Raw genomic sequence first — 24,406 nt, 5'->3', positions numbered from 1 at the left:
ATGTGATTCCACTCGTAACATGCAGGCACACATGTCAGCTGTTGAAAACAGCTGATATGTGCGCGGATCGTCGCGACCTGCCCACGGCAGGGGGCGGGGATTAACCTCACCCGATCCCTGACGGATAGATCCGTCATTGGTTGTGAAGGGGTTAAACCAAAACCAGAAGTGGAACAATCTGAGGAAAAGTATAATTGAAAAACGGGCACCACTTGAAAAAGAGGATGGCTTCTCCAAATGGATAATGATCCTAAACACATCAGAATCCACAATAGACAACCTCAAAAGGGGCAAGCTGAAGGTTTAACAATGGCCCTCACCGTTCCCTGATCTGTTCATCGTTGAAAATCTGTGGCTAGACCTCAAGAGAGCAGAGCATGCAAGATGAGCCAGGAATCCCACAGCACTAAAAGACAAGCCAGGAATCCCACAGCACTAAAAGACAAGCCAGGAATCTCACAGAACTAAAAGACAAGCCAGGAATCTCACAGAACTGGAAGACTTTTCCAAGGAAGAATGGATGAAAATCCATCAAACAAGAATTGAAAGACTCTTGCCCAAACTTTTGCATCGGCCCATTTTTTAATTTAATTTAAAAATGTAAAAGATGAAAATAACTATTTTTTTTGCCTAAATACAAAGGAAATGTGTCATCTTTAACTTTATACCTTTTAGAAATCATTTAATAATCAACTTGCTTAACGGTTTACAATAACAGTTATGTTGATCAGGGGTGCCCAAACTTTTGCATGCCACTGTATTATGTTTGTGACAGGTAATACTGGGTAATAATAGCTTGCCTAGAGTGCAAGCTCTTCGAGAAAGTATTCTGATACCAAATTTCAAAATAGTTTCCACGATTGTATCATCTCTTAAAATATGTAAATTACTTTAAGAATATCTGAAATGGGTTAAAAACATTATATGTAAGAGCTAATTTTTTTTTTTCATTTAATATTTTTATTGCTTTTTTATGATTACTAGCAGATACATTTTTATGGGTCAAAAAATTGATCTTTCTCTGTTTGACAATATTCACGGTGCAATTGAACGATCAAATTGGTTAATTTCTATGTATTAATCTACATCTTCAATTTGAAAAGAGGCAGCTCTCCACATAGAAAGTAAAACATACAGAAGACCTATTTCGGGAAATCCCATCCTTCATGCTCAGTTTCATTCCCACCCACACAATTAGATCAATACCGGTGGGAGAACTAATTAGGGCAAAAAAAAACCTGTAGCACTGCTGCGTCTTATCAAATTGAATTCAATAACACATGAAGCAGATTAGCACACAGAACTTACCCAATTTTGTCCTTCAATCACCAAATAACCCACCAGATAACACTTTAATAAAAAAAGACACACACAAACACACACACATGCACACAAATCCATTATTAAAATAAACACTCCGCAAAACTTTTCCTCTTTCCCCATGTTATTACAAAAAAGAAAAAAAATTCACGGAGGTCCACCGAATCTCTTAGTCCTCCAATGGAAATTTGCAAAGAAGCAAAAACATAAAAACACAAAGAAATGAAACAAGACACTTTCCTGTTATGATTCAGGTACCGAGGAGGATCAAACAATGCGGAATCCCAAAAGGTAACAGAGTGGCTGGAACATTAACGGACTGCAGACCTAATCCTGACACACAACTAGAAGTAGCCGTGGGGCGTGCCTACGCTGACCTGGACGCCTCGACAAAGCCGGAGAACTAAATAATCTCACAGATAGAGATATAAGAAAGCTAATCTGCCTCGGAGCAGTCCCCAAAGATAGATATATAGCCCCCCACATGTAAAGGCTACGGTGATAAAGAAAAACACAATACAAAGCTAGAAAAGACAGATTTCAGCAAAGGTGATGCACAAACTATCTTTATAGGAAAGGATAGGAAAGAGCAACTGTCTGCAGCCGTAAAAACCCTAATATATACCAGCACTTCTGATATGGAAAAATCATGAGGTCACACAACCTCTCCCCCACTGTATCAGCACTCTGATGTTACTGGGATCAAAAAAACACTAAAACAGATGAGGGACTGAATTAATACCAAGCATGACAAACACAATACCTTGCAGAATCATGGAGCTAAGTATACAGACACTCCCAGCAGGGCATGATCCCATTCCACCAAGAACTTCACACAGGCAAAATAGGAATCAAGCATTAGTATTAAAAAAGAAAAAAACAACAAGAAAGTGGAAAACAAAAAGCACAGGTACAAAGACCACTTATCTGAGAGGAGTTCTGATAGTGAGCAGAGCTGGTTACAGAATGTCCTTAACACACAGGAGACAATGACCACCGGCAAGCAACAAGAGAAAACTACTCAGTTAAATGCCCCAATCTGACCCTGATTGCCAGTCCTCCACAGGTGTGTGGCTTTTATTCCACACATCAACTGCACCGCCAGCACTGACCACAAGAGGGAGCCCCAAACTGGAAAACGTTTTCATAACACTTTCCCTTGTTCATCACTTTATTCACACATACACATGAAGGGGGAGGAAAAGAAGAAGAACAACATTTTTCTATCTTCTTCAATTTGAGAGTCGGCGGAAATCGGACTGCACTCAAATGTCATCCGAGTGCAGTCCGGTAATTTTCATGCATACATAGACTTGACATCAGCACTGGCCTACCAAATAACATTGGTCTGAGTGCTATCTGATAACAATCAGTTAACACTCATTCAATATAAACAGTGATGTGAGCCAGCCGAAATAATTATGAAAATATCAAAAGTCCCCCAAAATGGTATCAATAAAATGTCATCTCTCGATATAAAAAAACATAGCAAAATGGTGTGATTCAAAACTACAGCTTGTCCTGCTAAAAACAAGCCCCAATATGTCTATGTTAATGGAAAAAATAAAAAAGTTATGGTTATTTTAAGAAAGGGATGAAAAAGCGAAAATGCAAAAAGAAAAAAAACATTTTCTGGTCCTTTAAAGGTTTGTTGTTGCTTCCACAACATTCACCATTTATGTGAATTTACCCTACAGTCGTAAAACAAATGTTTAAAACCTAAGTATTGATATGTTCAGTATATGAAAAACCTCACCTTTTCATAAGTTTCTTTTGTACGTGAATCATAGCTGTTTTTGAATGTCCAAGTTAGTGGAATTAGAATCTTCACATTTCTTATGGAAAGACGGTTCTTTGTAGCATTGAATAGGTAAGTGGATGCATCTGTCACCATTTCCTAGCATACAAATGAGAGAAAACTCTATAATGGAAGTTAACAAAGCAACCGCAGCTGAAATACTTAAACCTCACCAGAAAACTGTCCATTCATTCATTTATCAAGCAATGAAAAAATAATGAAATTATGCTTGGAAATGAGATTGGGGAAAACTAGAAGTTATATGATGCAAAAGCTAACTCAGAAATGCAAAAAAGTACCTGTTTAATTGTTAGCAGTAAAGGTTATGTGTACACAATGTCTTTTCAGGTGGATTCCAAATGGTAAAAGGCAAGCATAGAAATCTGCCACAAAAAATATACAGTGCACAGTAATGTGAAAACGACACTGCTGTGCATATGCAAATTGTCTCTCCGGGAAAGGAGACAAACTCTAGCGCCACCTATTGGAAGTAGCAATCCTAAAAGTCAAAAGTGGCCTTTTAACAAGCCTTTTCATCTGACCTAGGATATATGCAAGATTAGAATCCCAATTTGCAGACACGGTGTTTTGGAGTGATTGCCCCTCGTCAGTGCAAAGTGTGGGTAACTGATCTGGCACATGAGAAGCTTTGTGGGAACCACGGGGGAAAACTATTCTCAAATATGCTGTGCATATGTTCATTCTTGAAGAGCTTACAAGAAGTAACGTTCATTCTTTGCGTGACTCCATTTGGAAGCCACCAGCACTAAAAATGTGAAACAATAACGCAAAGACGTTCAAAACGGAGCCACCGTTGGCAAAGCCGTTGGCGATGACGCTTCAGGACCTCCAGCATTTTCCTGAAATGTTTTTGCCTTGAAAAACAAGTGAGTTCTGCTGGGATTTTAAGGATGCTGTGTGAACGTACCCCAAAGGCCAGTTTCAAACATCAGTTTTTTTGTTCCTCTTTTGGGGGAAGGGGGGAAATCGCTCTCTGTTTATTTTATGGCTAAATCAGTGACCTTTTTCAGTGAATTTGCCATTTCACGTGTCTTTTCCAAAATGGAAAAGAAATACGGTAGATACAGCAAAACAAAGGAGACATCCTGCTATGATCCATGTTGCAGATCAAATTCACCAATGCAAGTCAATGGCTCTGTGAAAAAAACAGATAGCACACGGATACACGGACGGGTTTCTCCATCTTTTACTGTTAAATGGCTAAGAGAAACTAACAATTTTTTCTCATACATGAAAAATGAATGCAATAAGGAATGTTAAACTGACATATGGACCGAAAATGGATCAAGCACAATGAAAAACCACAGACTGTTTTTCAAGGATGAGAATATCAAAATAGGATGTGCGGAACCAGCGTAACTAAAGTGTAGTGACGCAAAATGCAACATAGCTACTCCAACCAGAGAGTAGTAGAATATATAAAATGTGCACAAAGGAAGCTATATAATAAAAATACAGCAGAAATTCCTCACCAGATGACATGCATAGGAATAGACCTCAGAACTTAAAAATATAGGATGCATTTGCAATATAGTTGAAGTAAGAAACACAACTATATGAATTGGTACTAAGGGTACAATTATACCGCCCCGGGGCTCGGCCGGCTGCCGAGCCACTCGGATCCGTGCTCGTTGATGGGTGGCTCGAGCTCCTCCCGGACCCGGGGGTCACGTCGCTCTTAAGGGGGGTTGGCGCTACGTGTAGGGATTTCGGTGGGGAAGGTTCACGGCCGAGCCTGTGGCATTTAGTGATGTAAGTTCGTAACGCCACCCACTGGTTGTGGTGAATGTGGACACCACCGCTGCCATTAACCAGGCTCCCGGGGACGATGTTATGCAGCCTGGTGTTGACCCCCCACCCCCCGTGGGCAGGGGGTGATGGTCCCGGGGCTCGGTGGTTGTGAGGTGCGGGCAAGATGGTGTGGTGCGGTGCACGACCCGAGGGCACTGTTGTACTCACTATGACAGATACACCGGAGTCTCTGGTAAACCAAAAAGGATGGTGGTCGGTGCCAGCAGCCGGCTGCGCTTTGCCCCTTTCTCAGGTTGGTGGTTCCCGCCTTTCTCCTGCACCTCTTTGGTAGAAATTGACTGCCTATGCTTCAGCAACGGTAGTCCGCTCCCCTGCTTGATGTGTGTCGGGGAACCCATTTGCCCGCAGGCGCTGGCCCGTGGGATCTCTCTGCCTGTGCGGTGGCTTTCTATCCCCCTCGGTGGGCTGTTCCCGTCTTTCGGGTCTTGGGACGGGAAAGGACCTAAGGTCCAGACCTCAGTGAATTCAACGTGGTCCAGTGGCTTCTGGACCTCGTTCTGGGTTTGAGTACCCCTCCTGGTGCTCCGGTTTCCAGTTGGCTCCCCGGTTCGCTACCGGCAGGCCACTACCCTGTCCCGGTCCCTTACGGTTCCACCAGCCATCTTCCCGACTCCTGCAGGCGGCAACCACCGTCTGCCTCCTTGCCACGGTACCAGGGCTACGACCCTGGCATCGGTCAGTGTTGTCGCTGCAGACCTGACGCCTCAGGCCTGCCGCACTTGAACTAGACCTCCACTCCACTTCACTGTACTGACTCAACTGACTGAACTGTTTCCTGTTTCAGGCCCTCTGGACTCCTAGGTGAGCGTGGCCAACCACCTGGCTCAGCCCCCTGGTGTGACCATTGAACACAGAGAGGTGTCAAGGGTTTTGTAGGTTGGCTGCTGTCACCTTATTAGGGGCTGGTGTTTGTGCAGGGGGTCTACCTGTGACTACCTGGCTAGTCCAGGGCGTCACACAATCACACTAGTGTATAAGATCAGAAAGATTATTATTAGGAATGATTGAATACCTCAAATATTCGCCTATGCCCATATTCGACTAATAGGTCGCCGCTATTCGACTATTTGCGAATATTCGATGCGCAATGTAAGTCTATGGGAAACCCCAATAGTTTCCGAATAGCAACTATTCGGGCTTCCCATAGACTTACATTGTGCATGGAATATTCGCATAGCGGCGACCTATTCGTCGAATATTGCCGAATATTTGTGATATTCGATCATCCCTAATTATTATCCAAAAAGTTGGACGAGCGTCATATGTATTTCATTCCATACATCATGTGAATAAGCAATTTATTTTTCTCATGTAACATTCGTATAACATGCGTGTGACGTGTTTTATTCTCAACAACTTTTATTCTACAATCATTAACAGGACAATTTGCCATGATCTATACTACAGAATGTTAATGTAAAAAACAGTTGTCATATGGATGGTCCATGTGCCATGTGTTTATTTTGTCGCACTCATAGGCTTGCATTGGCAATTCTCGTTTGATATACGCAGCCATATACATTTTCTCGTCAAGCCCATTACAGTCAAACCCCACCCCCACCCCCACGCAGATCTGCTCTGACTTATTGAATAATAATGGTTCGGATGCAAGTCGATTTTTTTCTTGCATTACCATGTTAGAGCGAACCCTAAGGAGGTATGGAGGACTGAAAATCATTGGTCCAAGAGAAACAATGAATCTGATGTTAATCAACCAATAAGAAATAGTCACAAGTCATTGAATCCCAAACCAAAACTTAGTTTTCTGGTGGGTCAATCTCATTCCTTCCATAAAATAGGATCCTTCTTTAGATAGGTTACAGTAACCTACTGAAGGAGTATTCTGTAATCACTGCGATCCTCCATTAGCTAAACATATAGAATATTTTAGTGTTATTCAAAATATTAGGCCTACCTTAATTTTTTCAATTAGCAGGTCATTTTCCTGTAGTCCAGGGTTGATTGCAATGACTATATCTTCATAGCTGCCATTTTTCAGCTGGATAAATGAACAATGTGATACCGAAAGCAAGTGAAGAAATATGATAAATTTGAATGTAATCTGCATTGCCTTAGAGGAACTGCTGCCCGCTGGCTGCTCATAGTCTGTAAGGAGGATGGTCCCACTTACGGCTCTACCTATTGCTCTTATGCCTACTGTTGGTGGTGCATATCACAAGTAGGCAGTCATATACTTTTATAATGCTCACATATGAGGTCATTCAACATTATAGGGTAATTTAAACAAATAACTTTATAGGAATATTGCATAATGTGTCCTTGTTTTATTCTTCACTTTAACAATCTTTGAGAATTGACACCATAAATTTAGAGTTTCAAACAACAAACACATATGAACTTTTAATGAACCTTTCATGCCTATCTATTTTAAGAAATTATATGGATCTTAAAATTTCATTAAATATTAAAAATAGGACTCCTGAGTTAAGACGTCAGTTTTTCGCATACTCGTGTTATCTTGGTTTTTCACAGAAAGCAGTCGGACTTATGATAGGCTTTGGGGCTGTTGATGTCTATGATGTTTGTTCATACCAAGTGGACTGTGCAAAATCGCGAAAATATGTCCAATATTGATTTGAGTGTTGAATCACTCAAGTCTAAAGGGTGCTTTACATGCTGTGACATCACTAACGATATATCGTCGGGGTCACGTCGTTAGTGACGCACATCCGGCGCCGTTAGCGTCATCGCAGCGTGTGACATCAAGGAGCGACGATCAACGATTGCAAAATCATTCAAAATCGATGATCGTTGAGATGTCGCTCCTTTCCTTAATGTCATTGCTGCTGCAGGTACGATGTTGTTCGTCGTTCCTGCGGCACCACACATCGCTGTGTGTGACACCACAGGAACGACGAACATCTCCTTACCTGCGTCCACCGGCAATGCGGAAGGAAGGAGGTGGGCGGGCTGTTACGTCCCGCTCATCTCTACCCCTCCACTTCTATTGGACGGCTGCCATGTGACATCGCTGTGACGCCACACGAACCGCCCCCTTAGAAAGGAGGTGCTTCGCCGGCCAGAGCGACGTCGCAGGGCAGGTAAGTCCGTGTGACGGGTGTAAGCGAGGTTGTGCACCTTGGGCAGCGATTTGCCCGTGTCACGCAACCGACGGGGGCGGGTACGCTCACTAGCGATATCAGTAGCGAGATCACAGTGTGTAAAGTACCATTTAGGGTCTGTGAACAAACTGGACAACACTCGGATCCCATGGACTTAGGAGATAGGAGAAGGTAGAACAACTTTTTTTTTTCTTTTCTTATTCGAGAGAAACTAATTAAACATAGAAAAAATTTTGGTGAAACTTGTCCGACACGTGGATAAAAATCATTCATGAAAAAAGGACGTCTGAATGAACCCTTACGGAAAGAATGTAGCTCGCTATTTCGGTTACTGAGTTATTTCAGAACCCCTAAATACTTTTGACTTGCACATAGAGACAGACATTTCTGTTTATAACATAGGTGACCATCAAAATATCCACTAGTATATCTTAAATATGTAAGTTAGGAACAAACCGCTACATAACAAAAAAAATCCTCCAATATAGAAATACTTAACTACAAATGGTGGAATACTTCTAAAAACAAAAAACCTACAAAGGACCTACACAGAGTAATTTAAGTCCACTAAAGATATAGTATATTACAAAAGTAAGTGCATCCCTCACATTTTTGTAAATATTTTATTATATTTTTTCATGGGACAACACTGAAGATATGACACTTTCATATAATGTAATGTAATCAGTGTGCAGCTTGTATAACAGTGTAAATTTGTCGTGCCCTCTAAATAACTCATCAAACAGACATTAATGTCTAAACTGCTGGCAACAAAATTGAATACACCCCTAAGTGAAAATGACCAAATTGTGCCCAATTAGCTATTTTCCTTTCCATTCCACCCTTTGATGTCATGTGACTCATTAGGAGGTTACAGGGGCAGGGGTCAGACTGTCAGTGCTCAGACCATAGGCTCCACATTGCATCAAGTTGGTCTGCATTGCTGTCGCCCCAGAAGGAAGCCTCTTCTAAAGAAAATACACAAGAAAGCCCACAAACAGTTTGCTGAAAACAAGCAGACTGAGGACATGAATTCCTGGAAACATGTCCTTTGGTCTACTGAGACGAAGATAAACATATTTGATTCAGGTGGTGTCAAGCGTATGTGGTAGCAATTAGGTGAAGAAAACAAAGACAAGTGTGTCTTGCCTACAGTCAAGCGTGGTTTTGGCAGAGTCATGGTTGGGGGTGTATGAGTGCTGCCGGCTGTGAGGAGCTATAGTTCATTGAGGTAACCATGAATGCCAACATGTACTATGACATACTGAAGCAGAACACGATAATTTCCCTTTGTATTGCAACATGATAACGGCCCCAAACACACCTCCAAAATGACTACTGCCTTGCTAAAGAAACTGAGGGTAAAGCTGCTGGACTGGCCAAATGTCTCCAGACCTAAACCCTCCTGAGCATCTGTGGGGCCTCCTCAAATGGAAGATGGAGGAGCGCAAGGTTTGTAACATCCATAGCTCCATGATGTCATCATGGAGGAGTGAAAGAGAATTCCAGCGACTCCTGTGAAGCTCTAGTGAACTCCATGCTCAAGAGAGTTACGGCAGTGTTTGAAAATAATGGTAGCCACACAAAACATTGACACTTTGAGCAAAATTTGTCAATTTTCAGTTAGGGGTGTACTAACTTTTGTTGCCAGCATTTTGACATTAATGGCTGTGTGTTGAGTTACTTAGATGACAAATGAGATTTACACTGTAAAACAGACTGTACACTGACTACTTTACAGTATATCGAAGTGTCATCTCTTCAGTATTGTCCCATGAAAAGACATAAACAATTTGAAAAAATGTAAGGAGTGTACACCTTTTTATTATATACTATATAAAAAAAAAATCCATTTTATTAAATTACAACTAAACATAGACAAGTAAAGTAAAAGGTCAGTAAAATTATTTTCAAGGTATGGCAGATCAATAAGAACAATAAAAAGTTACATAATAATCAAATAAATTGATCAATAAATTAATTAGGGACACACTAGGAAGAGTAGTTATAGTATGTATAATCAGAAATATAGCTAAAAATTAATATACATGGCAGGGCATGTTATCATAACTAGTCAATTACACTAGTTAATAAATAGTTATTTTACAGAGAGGGAATAAAGTGCAGGTCGTAGATCCACCATACAAACCAAGATGTGCGCTTTGTGCTGGCATTTTCTAGGGATTTTTTAACATAGTCGTCCTATAAGAAAATCATTTTGGTATGGGAAAACAACTCGGCCTAAAGGTCACTTTACACACAGCGACATCGCGGCCCATGGCACACAACATCGCTAAGAACGGTAACACGTACTTACCTGCCTAGCGACGTCGCTGTGGCCGGTGAACCGCCTCCTTTCTAAGGGGGCGGTTCGTGCGGCGTCACAGCGACGTCACTAAGCGGCCGCCCAATACAAGCGGAGGGGCGGAGATGAGCGGGCGGAACATCTCGCCCACCTCCTTCCTTCCTCATTGCCGGCAGCCGCAGGTACAGTGATGTTCCTCGTTCCTGCGGTGTCACACATAGCAATGTGTGCTGCCGCAGGAACGACGAACAACATCGTACCTGCAGCAGCAACGATATTTGCGATTAGAAAAACGTATCAACGATCAACGATATGGTGAGTATTTTTGATCGTTAACAGTCGTTCCTGCGTTTCACATGCAACTACGTCGCTAACGAGGCCGAATGTGCGTCACAAATTCCGTAACCCCAACGACATCTCGTTAGCGATGTCATTGCGTGTAAAGTGGCCTTAACTTTGAATTGCAGCAGTTAGATTCAATGGTTGGCTTTATAACAAAAGATGAGGGAACTTGTTCAAAAGAGGTTCGCCAATCTCAAATTCAGCAAGAGCCTTGGCTCTTTCGGGAGGGAATTGGATTCACAGACACTTTTCTTGAAAATTGGCAAAGTTCTGCTTTGTTCGGAAACTGTTCGCGTATACACTATTGCAGAAACCATCCACATCCAGCCCCATTACAGCCATGTGAAGTATTGACAGAAATCACTGTAAAAAAAGGAAGCAAAATGGTTAAAGCAGGACATACTTTCCAGTCTCTGCGCAGCTTTAACACTACTTCTGGTCTGCTCATTAATTCTCATGCATAATTCACTGCTTCCCACGACCACTGGCAGTCCTGGTGTCTAAGATTGGTTGCAGTCAGACTGCGCCCCCACCCTGTGTGACAGTGTCTGTGATTGGTTGGAATCACACGCTGTCTACGTCCCTATATTGTAAAAATAAATAAAATTGGTGTAGGATACCCCATATTATGATAATGTAGTGCCCCTAAGACCCTCAGGGCACTACAGGGAACTGCATCTTCTAGGAGATGCAGGACCTACCCCGTGGGACCTGCAGTACCAGTGCCAATTCCACCAAAACAGAATCTAAATCCTAGTTCTCCTCTCCACACTGGGCATAGAGGGTTAACAATGTAAGGGGATGGTCGCCATGGGAACGAGTCCCTAGGTATAGCCAGCCTGGTGGGAGGGGTCATTCAGTTAGTGGTAGTCAGAGGAGAGTGAAGCACACAGGAGAGGTGTGCGGACGTGCCTGAGCTGGGTCCATGTAATGGTGAGTGACCCCGGGGGCACAGGAGAGAGGTCACAAGGATGGGTACCCAGATACCGCTGCTGGGACCAGAGCACGAATGGGGCACGGGGCCCTAGGTCAAGCGCAAGTTTTACACTGTTTTGCAAATACCTGCCCGGTGATAACACCTTCATGGACTTCACCAAACCAAATAATCCGGGGGCGTCAGCAGTAAACTAGGATCGGGATTCGGACACTTACCTCCCCGCAGGGTCCGCACTGCCTGCAATATGGAGAAGGAGACTGTACCCCAAAAGGGACAGTCGGGGTCCCCAAACACTCCATGCTACGGGGACTCAATCTACAGAGAGTGCGGGGGACAGAGCAACCTCGGTCACTACATTGGCACTGGTCCTCCAAGTGACCTGAACCAGCACCTCTGGGTCCACAGTGAGTAGAGACTGTTAAAGACAACCTGGTGTGGTCTCCATTATTGCCCCCACTACATCTCCCAGGCACAGTCCTACCTGCGGAGGGCCTACCATCACAACTGCAATTACCATCAGCTCTGGGAGTACCCACATTCAGCAGCGGCGGTTCCCCATCCTTAACCGCAACCCGCAGGTGGCATCACATTACAAAAACTCTTATCTCCCCTGTAAACACTCCCCATTAACAAAATGGGCCCAGAGCACGGGACCGGGCAACGGCAACCAGAGTGACATTCCCATGTTTTACCGCCCGGCACCGAGTACCCCCTTCTCTGGGCGCTACAATACCCAGCGCAGATATAACAGACAGCTACAGGCTGCAGCCCCCCACCGTGTGCTTATCTTGGCTGTGTATCAAAATAAGAGGAACCCTATGCGGCTTTTTTAAAAATTACCGATTTCACTTGTGACTTCCCCAGTCATAGATACGATACCTGCACCTCACCCTCTTCTACAGTGTTCAGAGATTCTTTTTACAGTATTTATACACTGTGTTCCAAATTATTATGCAAAAAATCTTTTTTCATATTTTCCTAAATTAACTTTATGAATTGCAGTCATTGTTATTTTCCAGTCATCTACTATTCGAGTATAATTGAAATGTTTTTGATCAAACTGCCTATGAAAACAGTATATTTTTAAAAATAACAAACACTCAAAATGCACTCAACATTCATGTTCCAAATTATTATGCACAGCAGAGTTTTCAACCTTTTTATTTTTATTTTGAAAAACTAAAAGGTCAATTGTGAAATTATAAGCATTATCAGCTTATCACAAAATGAATCAAACAGTTTTCAAGTCAAAACTTAATTCTAGGTGATGTTACATTTGCACATAGGACCCCTTGTTCGAAAGAAGCTTCTAAACTCTCTCGTCCATGGAATTTGTCAGTTTTTGGATGGTTTGTGCTTCAATTGTTTTGCATGTGGACAGAATATCCTCCCAGAGCTGTTGCTTAGATGTGAACTGCCTCCCGCCATCATAGACACTCCTTTTGATGATGCTCTAGAGGTTCTCAATGGGGTAGAGGTCAGTGGAAGATAGTGGCCAGACCATAAGTTTGTCCTCTTTTATGCCCATAGCAGCCAGAGATGCAGATGTGTTATTTGCAGCATGAGATGGTGCTTTATCATGCATGAAAATGATCTTGCTGCGGAATGCACGGTTCTTCCTCCTGAACCATGGCAGGAAGTGCTGTTTTAGAAACTCCATATAGATTATGGAGTTCATCTTTACCCTTTCAGGGATCCTAAAGGGACTGACAATCTCTCTCCCCATGATTCCAGTCCAAAACATTACTCCACCTCCTCCTTGTTGGCGCCTTAGCCGTGTTTTCATGGAGTGTCCATCAACCAGCCATCCTCCACTCCATCCATCTGGACCATCGAGCGTTGCACGGCACTCATCAGTGAACAAAACAGTTTGGAAATCAGTCTTCATGTATCGTTTGGCCCACTGTGTTATGGACAAGATTATGAATTATTATGAGTATATCATTGTTACATGGAGATATCCATAAAGAACAAGATTTAAGATGTTGTTTGAACTGTACCCCACATATCTCTTGGCATAAGACTCAGACAGACAGTCTGGGCTATTCTTGTGACCAGTGAATCATGCTGACATTGCTTAATATAAATGAGGAACCAAGCACATTACAGTAAATTGTATATCACAGAATAAGCTGTTCTACTTCATCCAATAGGAGATGTGTTACGTATTCTTGGCACCTAGCCAATAAGCCGGTTATATATACCTGTACAAACTTCCGGAATAAAGGAGTCTTACTTTCTATTCATATCTGAGCACGTCTCTGGTGTGTGTGAAAGAGTGGTTATGCATGCTACCACGAGTGACTCATAATTTGGACTGCAGACAGTTTAAGAGGGATGCATGATTAGATTGCATCAACCTAAATTAAGGCCTTATCATTTGGCGCCCAACGAACCTTAGGACGGAGCTCTGGATGGCGGACGGCCATGCTGACACCTTCAGTCGAAAGACAACTACGCGAGAGGTGGAGAATTGCGCACTCCAGCTGCAGGTGAGCACATTTGTATGATCTCACCTTGCAACCTCATGCGTGTACTTGCATTTCGAAGGGGGGGGTTGGGCTGTCCCAGTCTAGACACCTAATGACCGCCATCTCGCATGAGATAAGCCGTCCTAAGAGATCTCACACCAAGGTGGTCAGGTTCACCTTAAGCTGTCTGTAATTTATGTAATGTAATTGTAAATCACATGAAATGTAATGTGGTCTGAGGTTTTTTTGTCTGCTCTAGGAGAAAAGCAGAAGTTCTATGTTTTATTTTTCTCTGAGTTAACTGCAGGGGAAAATGAGGAAGTTGTTATATACGCTGGATATATGGATATATATGGTTATATCTGCAGGTGAGATCAGCCACCTGGATGGTGTATATAGTGTCCTTATTGTTATGTCATTGTGTTGACCTGTGTCTACCTGTTGAGATGTCTGTCTATTTGCAGCAGGTGGAGTACTTGCTGGTTACGAGAACCGTGAAGTTCTATGTGCTTTGTTCGTACTTACTGGTTTATGCAAAAAGAGGAAGTTGTGTCACGGGAAGGTACTTTGATATATTGAAGCTGTTTATTCTATGAGAAAAGGAAAAATGTACTTTGAAGTATTCTGTTTGAGTATATAGTGTATACACGGGTGTGTAACGTGTCCGGTTGATAGTCAGTAATTGATAAAGACTGAAGGCTAGGTACAGAGTTACGGTAAGCGCCCTGACTGTATCCTAGTGCGTCTTCCACAGAGAGGAGACGATAGGGGGATTGGTTTTGGCCGGTACAGCGTCATGGTGAGACCCTGACTGTATTTGATGTTCTCCGCGATCCTAGGTAGGAGGAACATTGGCAGAATCCCTTGACTTTGGTTTTAAACAGTATTATTGATGTTCTGGACGGACCGTTCAAAGAAGGTGTATATAGTGTGAACAAAGGTTACTGGTACATGAAGTAAGAGATAGTGAGGGTGAATTTAGTTTCTATCACCCACGTGACACATCTTCCTGGTAGGACAGCTCGTTTGTGTTGTGGTTTGTGGACTGAGGTAGAAATTCTGTGTATTCTGTGGATGTGTATAGTCGCTGGCAGGGCCGTATTTGCCACTAGGCACCCGTGGTCCCGTGCCTAGGGCGGCACGTTGCGGGGGGCGGCACTTTCTGGCAGAAAAAAAAAAAAAAAATATATATATAAATTTTTTTTTTTTTTTACATCCCCGCCCCCCGTCCCTCCCTCCGTTACACTCGGCTGTGTTCCGGGGGGGGGGAGGGGGGGGTTGGGAGGGAGGACAGGCGCACTTCTGCTGTCTATTTAAATACATGGCAGGCGCCAGGCATAGTGAGCTGACTAACCCCGGAACCCCGGAAGTTCCATGGCCTGCACTTCCGGGGACAGTCAGCTCACTGCCCCATGCTGCAGCGTCCAATCCTGCAGATGACACACGCCGCGGAGGAGGACGCGTCTGCAGCTGGAGCAAGCCAGAAGAGGAGCCAGCCATAGCAGGGCGGCGGGCACCGGAGCAGGTAAGGCAGAGGCAGAGCCTAGAATGTATGGGCTCCTTACAGGTTAGTTGATGATCGTTGCAAATTGCGATGCCTCTTTTTGTCCACTGTAATCATGCAAGGGGAGGCTGGGGGGAGAGAGGCTGAGGCTGGGGGAGGCTGGGAAGAGAGAGAGGCTGGGGGGAGGCTGGGAAGAGAGGGAGGCTGGGAAGAAAGAGACGCTGGGGGGAGGCTGGGAAGAGAGAGAGAGGCTGAGGCTGGGAAAAGAGAGGCTGGGAAGAGAGAGGCTGAGGGGAGGCTGGGAAGAGAGAGAGGCTGAGGCTGGGAAGAGAGAGAGACTGAGACTGGGGGGAGGCTGGGAAGAGAGGCTGAGGCTGGGGGGAGGCTGGGAAGAGAGAGAGGCTGAGGCTGGGGGGAGGCTGGGAAGAGAGAGAGGCTGGGAAGAGAGAGGCTGAGGCTGGGGGGAGTCTGGGAAGAGAGAGAGGCTGAGGCTGGGGGGAGAGAGGCTGAGGCTGGGGGGGAGGCTGGGGGGAGAGAGAGGCTAAGGCTGGGTGGAGAGAGAGGCTAAGGCTGGGGGGAGAGAGAGGCTGAGGCTGGGGGGAGAGAGAGGCTGAAGCTGGGGGGGAGGCTGGGAGAAGAGAGGCTGATTCTGGGGGAGGCTGGGAGGGGGAGGCTGATGCTGAGGGAGGCTGATGCTGAGGGAGGCTGATGCTGGGGGAGGCTGGGAGGGGGAGGGTGAGGCTTGGAGGAGGGAAGCTGATGCTGAGGGAGACTTGGAGGAGGGAGGCTGAGGGAGGAGGGAGGCTGAGGCTGGGGGAGGAGGGAGGCTGAGGCTGGGGGAGGAGGGAGGCTGAGGCTGGGGGAGGCTGATGCTGGGGGAGGCTGGGAGGAGAGAGGCTGATGCTGGGGGAGGCTGGGAGGGTGAGGCTTGGAGGAGGGAAGCTGATGCTGAGGGAGGCTTGGAGGAGGGAGGCTGATGCTGAGGGAGGAGGGAGGCTGATGCTGGGGGAGGCTGGGAGGAGGAAGGCTGATGCTGGGGGAGGCTGGGAGGAGGGAGGCTGATGCTGGGGGAGGAGGGAGGCTGAGGGAGGCTGGGAGGAGGGAGGCTGAGGCTGGGGGAGGCTGGGAGGAGAGAGGCTGATGCTGGGGGAGGCTGGGAGAGGGAAGGTGAGGCTTGGAGGAGGGAGGCTGATGCTGAGGGAGGCTGGGAGGAGGGAGGCTGATGCTTGGGGAGGCTGGGAGGGGGAGGCTTGGAGGAGGGAGGCTGATGAGGAGGGAGGCTGATGAGGAGGGAGGCTGATCAGGAGGGAGGCTGATGAGAAGGGAGGCTGATGAGAAGGGAGGCTGATGCTGAGGGAGGCTGATGCTGGGGGAGGCTGGGAGAAGGGAGGCTGATGCTGGGGGAGGCTGGGAGAAGGGAGGCTGATGCTGGGGGAGGCTGGGAGGAGGGAGGCTGATGCTGGGGGAGGCTGGGAGGAGGGAGGCTGATGCTGGGGGAGGCTGGGAGGAGGGAGGCTGATGCTGAGGGAGGCTGGGAGAAGGGAGGCTGATGCTGTGGGAGGCTGGGAGGAGGGAGGCTGATGCTGTGGGAGGCTGGGAGGAGGGAGGCTGATGCTGTGGGAGGCTGGGAGGAGAGAGGCTGATGCTGGGGGAGGCTGGGAGGAGAGAGGCTGATGCTGGGAGAGGAGGGAGGCTGATGCTGTGGGAGGCTGGGAGGAGGGAGGCTGATGCTGGGGGAGGCTGGGAGGAGGGAGGCTGATGCTGTGGGAGGCTGGGAGGAGAGAGGCTGATGCTGGGGGAGGCTGGGAGGAGAGAGGCTGATGCTGGGGGAGGCGAGAGGCTGATGCTGGGGGAGGCTGGGAGGAGAGAGGCTGATGCTGGGGGAGGCTGGGAGGAGAGAGGCTGATGCTGGGGGAGGCGGGAGGCTGATGCTGGGGGAGGCTGGGAGGCGGGAGGCTGATGCTGGGGGAGGCTGGGAGGCTGATGCTGGGGGAGGCTGATGCTGAGGGAGGCTGATGCTGGGTGAGGCTGATGCTGGGGGAGGCTGGGAGAAAGGAGGCTGATGCTGAGGGAAGGCTGGGAGGAGGGAGGCTGATGCTGGGGGAGGCTGGGAGGAGGGAGGCTGATGCTGGGGGAGGCTGGGAGGAGGGAGGCTGATGCTGGGGGAGGCTGGGAGGAGGGAGGCTGATGCTGTGGGAGGCTGGGGGAGAGAGGCTGATGCTGGGGGAGGCTGGGAGGGGGAGGCTTGGAGGAGGGAGGCTGATGCTCAGGGAGGCTGGGAGGCTGATGCTGGGGGAGGCTTAGAGGAGGGGGGCTGGGAGAAGGGAGGCTGATGCTGGGGGAGGCTGGGGGGAGGGAGGCTGATGCTGGGGGAGGCTGGGAGGAGAGAGGCTGATGCTGGAGGAGGCTCATTCTGGGGGAGGCTGGGAGGAGAGAGGCTGATGCTGGAGGAGGCTCATGCTGGGGGAGGCTGGGAGGAGAGAGGCTGATGCTGGAGGAGGCTCATGCTGGGGGAGGCTGGGAGGAGAGAGGCTGATGCTGGGGTAAGCTGGGAGCAGGGAGGCTGATGCTGAGGGAGGCTGGGGGGAGAGAGGCTGATGCTGGGGGAGGCTGGGGGGAGAGAGGCTGATGCTGGGGGAGAGGCTGCTGCTGCAGGCGGGGGGAGAGAGGCTGCTGCTGGGGGAATGGGAGAGAGGGGCCAATGCTAGAGACAGAGGACAAGGGTTGAGGGATAGAGCAATGACAATATCGATGGGGGGGAGTGTAAGGACTCAGAATAAGAGGGGGGCAGCATTGGGAGCTCATTATGGAGAAGGGGCAGCATGTGTGGGCTCAGTATGGAGTGGAACAATGTAGGGGGAGTCAATATCAAGAGTGGGGTAGTGTGTGTGTGTGTGTGTGTGTGTGTGTGGGTCTCAGCATAAGCGCTAGTGTGGTGGTCTTAGTATGATGAGTGGGGCAGCATGGAGGTGTCATTATGGAAAAGAGGAAGGCACCATTAGGAGCTCATGGAGAGGGGCAGCATGCACGGGACACTGTGAGGAGGGGGCAGCATGCATGGGACACTGTGAGGAGGGGGCAGCATGCACGGGACACTGTGAGGAGGGGGCAGCATACATGGGACACTGTGAGGAGGGGGCAGCATGCACGGGACACTGTGAGGAGGGGGCAGCATGCATGGGACATTGTGAGGAGGGGGCAGCATGCATGGGACATTGTGAGGAGGGAGCAGCATGCATGGGACACTGTGAGGAGGGGGCAGCATGCATGGGACACTATGAGGAGGGAGCAGCATGCATGGGACACTATGAGGAGGGAGCAGCATGCATGGGACACTGTGAGGAGGGGGCAGCATGCATGGGACATTGTGAGGAGGGGGCAGCATGCATGGGACACTATGAGGAGGGAGCAGCATGCATGGGACACTGTGAGGAGGGGGCAGCATGCATGGGACATTGTGAGGAGGGGGCAGCATGCATGGGACACTGTGAGGAGGGGGCAGCATGCATGGGACACTGTGAGGAGAGGGCAGCATGCATGGGACACTGTGAGGAGGGGGAAGCATGCATGGGACATTGTGAGGAGGGGGCAGCATGCATGGGACATTGTGAGGAGGGGGCAGCATGCATGGGACATTGTGAGGAAGGGGCAGCATGCATGGGACATTGTGAGGAGGGGGCAGCATGCATGGGACACTGTGAGGAGGGGGCAGCATGCATGGGACACTGTGAGGAGGGGGCAGCATGCATGGGACACTGTGAGGAGGGGGCAGCATGCATGGGACATTGTGAGGAGGGGGCAGCATGCATGGGACACTGTGAGGAGGGGGCAGCATGCATGGGACATTGTGAGGAGGGGGCAGCATGCATGGGACACTATGAGGAGGGAGCAGCATGCATGGGACACTATGAGGAGGGAGCAGCATGCATGGGACACTGTGAGGAGGGGGCAGCATGCATGGGACATTGTGAGGAGGGGGCAGCATGCATGGGACACTATGAGGAGGGAGCAGCATGCATGGGACACTGTGAGGAGGGGGCAGCATGCATGGGACATTGTGAGGAGGGGGCAGCATGCATGGGACACTGTGAGGAGGGGGCAGCATGCATGGGACACTGTGAGGAGGGGGCAGCATGCATGGGACACTGTGAGGAGGGGGCAGCATGCATGGGACATTGTGAGGAGGGGGCAGCATGCATGGGACATTGTGAGGAGGGGGCAGCATGCATGGGACATTGTGAGGAAGGGGCAGCATGCATGGGACATTGTGAGGAGGGGGCAGCATGCATGGGACACTGTGAGGAGGGGGCAGCATGCATGGGACACTGTGAGGAGGGGGCAGCATGCATGGGACACTGTGAGGAGGGGGCAGCATGCATGGGACATTGTGAGGAGGGGGCAGCATGCATGGGACACTGTGAGGAGGGGGCAGCATGCATGGGACATTGTGAGGAGGGGGCAGCATGCATGGGACACTATGAGGAGGGAGCAGCATGCATGGGACATTGTGAGGAGGGGGCAGCATGCATGGGACACTATGAGGAGGGAGCAGCATGCATGGGACACTGTGAGGAGGGGGCAGCATGAATGGGACATTGTGAGGAGGGGGCAGCATGCATGGGACACTGTGAGGAGGGGGCAGCATGCATGGGACACTGTGAGGAGGGGGCAGCATGCATGGGACACTGTGAGGAGGGGGCAGCATGCATGGGACATTGTGAGGAGGGGGCAGCATGCATGGGACATTGTGAGGAGGGGGCAGCATGCATGGGACATTGTGAGGAAGGGGCAGCATGCATGGGACATTGTGAGGAGGGGGCAGCATGCATGGGACACTGTGAGGAGGGGGCAGCATGCATGGGACACTGTGAGGAGGGGGCAGCATGCATGGGACACTGTGAGGAGGGGGCAGCATGCATGGGACATTGTGAGGAGGGGGCAGCATGCATGGGACACTGTGAGGAGGGGGCAGCATGCATGGGACATTGTGAGGAGGGGGCAGCATGCATGGGACACTATGAGGAGGGAGCAGCATGCATGGGACACTGTGAGGAGGGGGCAGCATGCATGGGACATTGTGAGGAGGGGGCAGCATGCATGGGACACTGTGAGGAGGGGGCAGCATGCATGGGACACTGTGAGGAGGGGGCAGCATGCATGGGACATTGTGAGGAGGGGGCAGCATGCATGGGACACTGTGAGGAGGGGGCAGCATGCATGGGACACTGTGAGGAGGGGGCAGCATGCATGGGACACTGTGAGGAGGGGGCAGCATGCATGGGACATTGTGAGGAGGGGGCAGCATGCATGGGACACTGTGAGGAGGGGGCAGCATGCATGGGACACTGTGAGGAGGGGGCAGCATGCATGGGACATTGTGAGGAGGGGGCAGCATGATGTGAGGACAATGTGCAGATCATATTTCATAATCGAGGAAGGTGTGGTGGGTATAATTTATAAGGGAGGGCAGTGTGTAGTTTATTAGGGGCAGTGTGACAGTCACAGTATATAAGTGGGGATGGTGTGGTGGAAATATTTTATACCCATGCTATGTTTTGATGTGCCCGTGGTGATCCCCATTGGGGGGGGGGGGGGGTTAGTGCCCTTCGTTTCTCATTGATACTTTTTAGGCTATGTGCGCACGTTGCGCAAATACATGCAGTTACGCTGCGCTTTGTAGCGCAGCGTAACTGCATGCGTCCTGCGTCCCCTGCACAGTCTATGGAGATTGTGCAGGGGCCGTGCGCACATGGCGCTTTAGAGCGCAGCGCTTCGGCTACTGCCGAAGCGCTGCGTAAAAAGAAGTGACATGTCACTTCTTTCCTGCGCTTTGCCGGCAGCTCCTGCTCTGTCTATGGCAGGAGCTGCAGGCAGAGCGCATGGAATCGGCGCTCACTACGGACATTTTCTGCAGCGATTAGAAGCGCACATGTGCTCTTCAGATCGCTGCAGAAATTTCTGCAGTGAACTGTACGCAACGTGCGCACATAGCCTTAAAGTGTTTTACAGAGTAGATCTGCCTTAAACAGATGTCGTGTGCGAAAACTCAGTTTTACGTTATCAATAAGGGGCGCTACCACTTAAAGTGACTAGGGCAGCACGAAGGCAAAATACAGCCCTGGTCGCTGGTCCAAAAAAGGAAGTGGATTACGGCAGATCAGAAATCCAGGTTGACGTGTTAGTTTTAGGTCATATACCCTTGAAGCATGGGGTCTAATCAGTCCACACCTGTCAAGTTAACGGCAGATGAATTAGTAAGCGAGCAAAAAGGTAAAAAGAATGTTACAAATATGAAGTCGCTCTTGAAGGTGGCAGGAATCACTGCCAAGAAAGGGAGATTAGAGGAGCAGGAATGGAAAGATGTTTTGTTAAATAAGCAAGGGATTTAGAAAGATAAAATTGGCATAGTAGATATTTCTATATTGCACCAGATCAGAAAATGGCACCTCAGGAAGTGGCCAAGCCCATTAGGAAACAACGCCCCTCCTCATAAGTCGTCCCCAGAGGGTTGGACTTGTGTAGTTTGTCCCCCTGCCCACCAAACGCCCTCCCTAGCCTGCCCAGACGTCATTTCAGGTTGGGCCGCACCTAGTTCCCTTTTCCAGCCATCTTAAGTCCCAAGGCCTCTGGCCTATTTGTTGCTGGAACAACAGAAGCCACCGAGGGGGGGCAGGAAGATGACAATGATTTAACAATGATCCACCCCACTACTAACAACATTGGGGAAGACCCCTAAACTTTGGTCTTAAATCGAAATTATTGAGTATTCGATAGACCGTTCTCATGGAGGTGTATGTATATCGTGAATTCTCTCCCTGACATAATATCTCATATATAGTTTTTCCTGGAAGATGTTTTCACCCAGATTAAAGATGGGGATTCTTTCTGGCCAGTAATGGAGCCAGGTTTACAGTGAGGGTGTGTGTACCTTATCACCCAAGTGACACTGGAAGATGTTTTATGTATAATGTACGCAGTTTTTGGTGTATAACACCGTAGGGCTGAAATTGGAAAAAAAAAAGGGGAAGTGTTAGTTTCTATTTCAGTCCCACCCCATTATTTTCTGTTCTGAATGTAGATTTCTTTCTGTCACTCAGTGTTTTACCCAGCCCGGGGTATGGTATGGGGATATTATTGCAGGGGCTGACAGGAGATAGGGATACGCTGGAGGCTCGGCCCTGACCACCATCAGGTCTACCGTCGAGATGAGGGCAAGCACAGGGTCCCTAGTTACAGGGTCAGCCCAGGGGTCCCTATATAATCCGTATTCCCAGTGACAGATTGAATACCTCCTGAATGTAGATGTCATAATACATGTCACTCCCTCCCAGGACTCTTCAGACGCCATTTTTGGCCAACACCTACTTCCTCTTTTAGCGGCTGTTTCTTATCGGTAATTATCTTTAGTGGACGTTTTAACTCAGACACTACATAGTTCATCTTTAGACGCCATTTTAGTCCAGCCGACACCCAGTTCCCTATTTTTGTTTTAGCAGCCAAAGTCACTGCTCTGTTTATTGCTGACATAGCAGGGACTGCAGAGGGGGGATATAGGGACCTGAAACAGCAGCAGAGGTTATTGCTGATAGTCCTGTGGAAACCTTTTCCCTTCACTTTTGCATGTTTGTTTTTGTTGTATGTTATACAATTTAGTAGACCATATAGACTGCTCACTATTAGTCCTGGTGGACAGTGAATATTTTTCTGCCTATGGCAGTTGTTACTTAGCCTAGTTTGAGATATTTTCACTTGTATGTTATCCTGCCTGGTATCTTGCACAAGAGTTCTCTGATAGAGAGGGTGGAGGATCATGTGGTCCCAAGGGGACATTGATCATCAGGAGTTGACATATATTAGAGTTTTCGTTGGCAGCACCCAGTAATCCTTTGTGTCTTAGTTTGCAGGGTCTGACAGGAGAGAGGGATACGCTGGAGGCTCGACCCTGACCACCATCAGGTCTACCGTCGGGATGAGGGAGAGTGCAGGGCCCCCAGTTACAGGGTCAGCACAGGAGAGGTAGAGTAGATACGCTCCACTGCTTTTTCCTAGTTGTGTATATGTAGTCATATAGGGGTGCTGCTGGTAGTTTCCAAACCCTCTTGTGCTCTTTTCTCTTTCCCCGGGGTTTTAGGGAGTCTTAGTTTTTAGAATTTCAGTGTTCTCCTGACCCCAAAGTTACACCCATTGCTCTTTCTTACAAACCTGGGTATAGTCCTTTGTATCAGGTCTCCGAGAGCCCACATGTAAACTACAGCTGGTAAGGACCAAGACACCCTCCTTCAAATGGCAAGACGTATGGAGATGAATCTAGCAGTTTACAAGATCACCCCACATACAGATGTGCAGCAGTCACAGTCACCTGAGCTACAGTCAAAGTCACCTGAAGTGTATCATCACGTCATCTCCAGCCCAGAAGTCATTCTACATGTTTGCCATGGAAGAAGATAGCAGCCCTTTGAACACTACTCAGCCAGATTGAACACCTACCTAAAGCACCAGTTGAAGATCAGTGCCCGTATGACATCACTGCTCCCTGACAAAGTCACCATCTCCCGGTGTGGGGTCCTTAATCCTGCTGAACTTCTCCCTCTTCCAAGGGGGGAGTGTCCCACCTCTGACACCTTGGTGGAAGAGGTAGTCGACTCTGGCATAGTTGAGGAAACTCTGGATTCGATACAGTGACTTAACACCTTTGGACCCTGACTTAACATCTTTGCGGATGGATCAAGATGTGCATCAAGAAGACGGTTCAACATGGGTATGGTGCTGGTAGCAGAAGACGCTGTGCTGATAGAGCAGTCGCTACCCGCATG

The 24,406-nt window shown here is 48.1% G+C and overlaps 1 protein-coding gene across 1 annotated transcript in view; it reads right to left on the bottom strand.

Moving 5' to 3' along the window:
- Positions 1 to 7,019, bottom strand: part of LOC142249378 (calcium-activated chloride channel regulator 1-like) — a 58,993-nt gene extending 51,974 nt beyond the window's left edge. The window contains exons 1-2 of the mRNA XM_075321014.1: positions 6,867 to 7,019; positions 3,077 to 3,217 (exon numbers count right to left, since the gene is read on the bottom strand). Coding sequence (XP_075177129.1) covers positions 3,077 to 3,217; positions 6,867 to 7,019 — 294 coding nt within the window. The remainder of the gene's footprint in view (positions 1 to 3,076; positions 3,218 to 6,866) is intronic.
- Between the last annotated feature and the right edge of the window lie 17,387 nt (positions 7,020 to 24,406).

Source organism: Anomaloglossus baeobatrachus, chromosome 8 (assembly GCF_048569485.1).
Source record: "Anomaloglossus baeobatrachus isolate aAnoBae1 chromosome 8, aAnoBae1.hap1, whole genome shotgun sequence".
Taxonomy (NCBI): Eukaryota; Metazoa; Chordata; class Amphibia; order Anura; family Aromobatidae; genus Anomaloglossus; species Anomaloglossus baeobatrachus.
The sequence above is the reverse complement of the archived record's forward strand: the minus strand, read 5'-3'. Positions and strand labels throughout refer to the sequence as shown.